This window comes from Nannospalax galili, unplaced genomic scaffold (genome assembly GCF_000622305.1).
Source record: "Nannospalax galili isolate Female #2095 unplaced genomic scaffold, S.galili_v1.0 scaffold429, whole genome shotgun sequence".
In the NCBI taxonomy this organism is placed as follows: domain Eukaryota; kingdom Metazoa; phylum Chordata; class Mammalia; order Rodentia; family Spalacidae; genus Nannospalax; species Nannospalax galili.
The window spans coordinates 559,947-562,347 of NW_008360330.1; the positions used below are offsets into that span (position 1 = coordinate 559,947).

At 36.3% G+C, this 2,401-nt stretch overlaps 1 protein-coding gene across 5 annotated transcripts in view; it reads left to right on the forward strand.

Moving 5' to 3' along the window:
- The window catches only part of Rabgap1l (RAB GTPase activating protein 1 like), an 848,174-nt gene that overhangs the window by 93,405 nt on the left and 752,368 nt on the right, over window positions 1-2,401 (forward strand). For 4 of the 5 annotated variants that reach the window (XM_008826096.2, XM_029560173.1, XM_017796360.2 and 1 more), the window contains exon 2: window positions 1,704-1,883. In XM_008826096.2, the coding sequence (XP_008824318.1) occupies window positions 1,746-1,883 (138 nt within the window). In that variant the 5' untranslated portion in view covers window positions 1,704-1,745. The remainder of the gene's footprint in view (window positions 1-1,703; window positions 1,884-2,401) is intronic. The other variant, XM_017796361.2, reaches the window with a different exon arrangement.

Here is a 2,401-nt window from a genome sequence, read left to right on the forward strand (position 1 = left end):
CCCCCTTTTTTCTTGGCTTACCTGTTTCCTTCCTCACTAGTATTTAAGCTCTAGAACAGCTGCCTACCTGTCTGTCTCATTTACTATGTAACCCAGGACTGAGTACACTGTCTTACACATCTGCAGTCAAAATAAGTTGTAGGAATATATAAACTTCCGGAATTTTGAGTTCCTGTGAGACTATATATAGATCTATCAAGGAAATAGAATTAGGACTGGAGAGATGACTCAGTGGTGAAGAGCACTGTCTGCTTTTGCAAAGGACCAGCATTCAGTTCCTAGCACCCACTTGGTAGCTAAGGATTGTCAGTAACTCCAGTTCCAGGAGATCCAATGCCCTCTTCTGTCCTCTGCAGGCATTGCATGCACGTGGTGTACTATGCAGATGAAATATTCATAAAATAAAAATAAATAAAAGTTTAGAAAAAGAAAAGTAGAATTACATTGTATTTGGTTACTGAGACTTAATTTGGCACATGAGTACAATATGAAAGCAGTTTTTTGTGTACTGTTAAATGTTAATGTCTTTGGAAAAGGAAATACATGTCTAGGACATTGATTTCTATTAATCGGTCTACTTCCTTCAGTAACCCAGAAGTACTTTGCCTTTAGAAGACAAGTTTTTTAAAAAATATTTTATTTATGGGCCGGGTTTGGTGGTGCATGCCTTTAATCCCAGCACTCAGGAGGCAGAGGCAGGCGGATCTCTGTGAGTTCAAGGCCAATCTGGTCTACATAGTGAGTTCCAGGACGGCTGGGGCTACAGGAAGACCCTGTCTCAAAAAGACCAAAAAAATTTTTTTTTAATTTATTATTATTTTTATATTATGTGTATGAGTGTGTTGCCTGCATGTATGTGAGTGTACCCGTGTCATGCAATGCTGTGGAGGTCAGAAGAGGGCTTTGGATTCCCCTGGAACTGGAATTAAGGATGGTTTATAGTCACCATGTGGGTGCTGGGTATCAAAACTGGATCCTCTGCAAGAGCAATCAGTGCTCTTAACCATTGAGCCATCTGTCCAGTACCCCTGCACACCACCCCCCTTTTTTTTGAGACAGGGTCTCACTATGTAGCTCTGGGTGGCTTGGAAATTTTTGTGCAGATCACAGAGATCCACCTGCCTCTGCTTCCCAAGTGCTGGGAGGAGACAAAAAATTTAAAAGCATTTAGATTTAATAAAGTACTTGAATATATATATATATGTATAGTGTATGTGTGCTTGTATATTTTCAGGAAGAGTTTTGCCATATATTCCTTTCTATGTTGAACGTCTGGTTTTAGAGGCTATTCCTACTTCCTTGGAGAGCTGAGACTATAGGCATGCACCACTGTGTCCAACTGAACTGTGTGTGTGTGTGTGTGTGTGTGTATTTATGTGTAAATTCCCACGTGTTTTTAGTCACATGTGTATTTTTCCTCTATTAAAAAACCCAGAAATATTTATGAGTTAAGAGAGATAAATAGAGGTAAATCTGTTTAGTTGAGATATGATTGTATTGTATTTTTTTTTCAGGGAACAGTATTCAGAGTGAAGAAAGTACATTTCCATCATGTGGCCCAGTGTACCAAATTAGCCTTTCTAATTCAGAGATAATTATCTCGCCAGGATTCTTTTTCATATGAACCATTTAAAAAACTTCCTTAGTTCATGTTTTAAGTTAATGTTTTTGATCAATAGTTTTACTTAAATAAATCTCTTTAGTTTTACCAGGTGGATGTGGGAAGAGAAGTTTACGGAATTGAAATGGAGGTCAGAGCTGCGTTACAGAAGGTTAGTGGGTCATCTGATTCTGTGGCTACACTGAACAGTGAAGAATTTGTTTTGGTTCCTCAGCAGGCAGATGATACTTCTACAAAAGATGATGAAAAACCTCAGCTGAAGGTATACTTTTCCTTTTTTAATGCGACACTATTTTTAATTACTATTTTTTTCTTTTAAACTACTTGGAGCTTATCTTGGAAAGTATATATAAAGCTAAGACTTTTTTCAAGTTCTGCTTTGACAGTAAAATCAACATTTGATTCATCCAGAGGCTAATTATTTGGTTTGAGTATTAAGGCATTTTTCTTTCATTGTGTACCTTCTAGCTTGAAATTCTAGGAGGAGGAAATAGAAGGGAAAATAGAGGAAATTTAATAGGTACATTAAAGTTAATGATTAAATCTTACATAAATTTAACTAATTGATATTGTTTCTCTTACTTCTGGGGTTTAGAAGTTAATCCCATAAAAGTTATTTTCCTTTTACTTGAGAGATTTTTCTGTTATGGTTTTTGTTCTTTAAATCAACAGTTAAGAATCTGGTAGATGATTTAACAGGTGACATATATTTTAAAAGTTTGTATTTTATATTTTTGACAGTTGAGTTTTCATTTGGATATTCCCTCCCCGCTTCTTTTT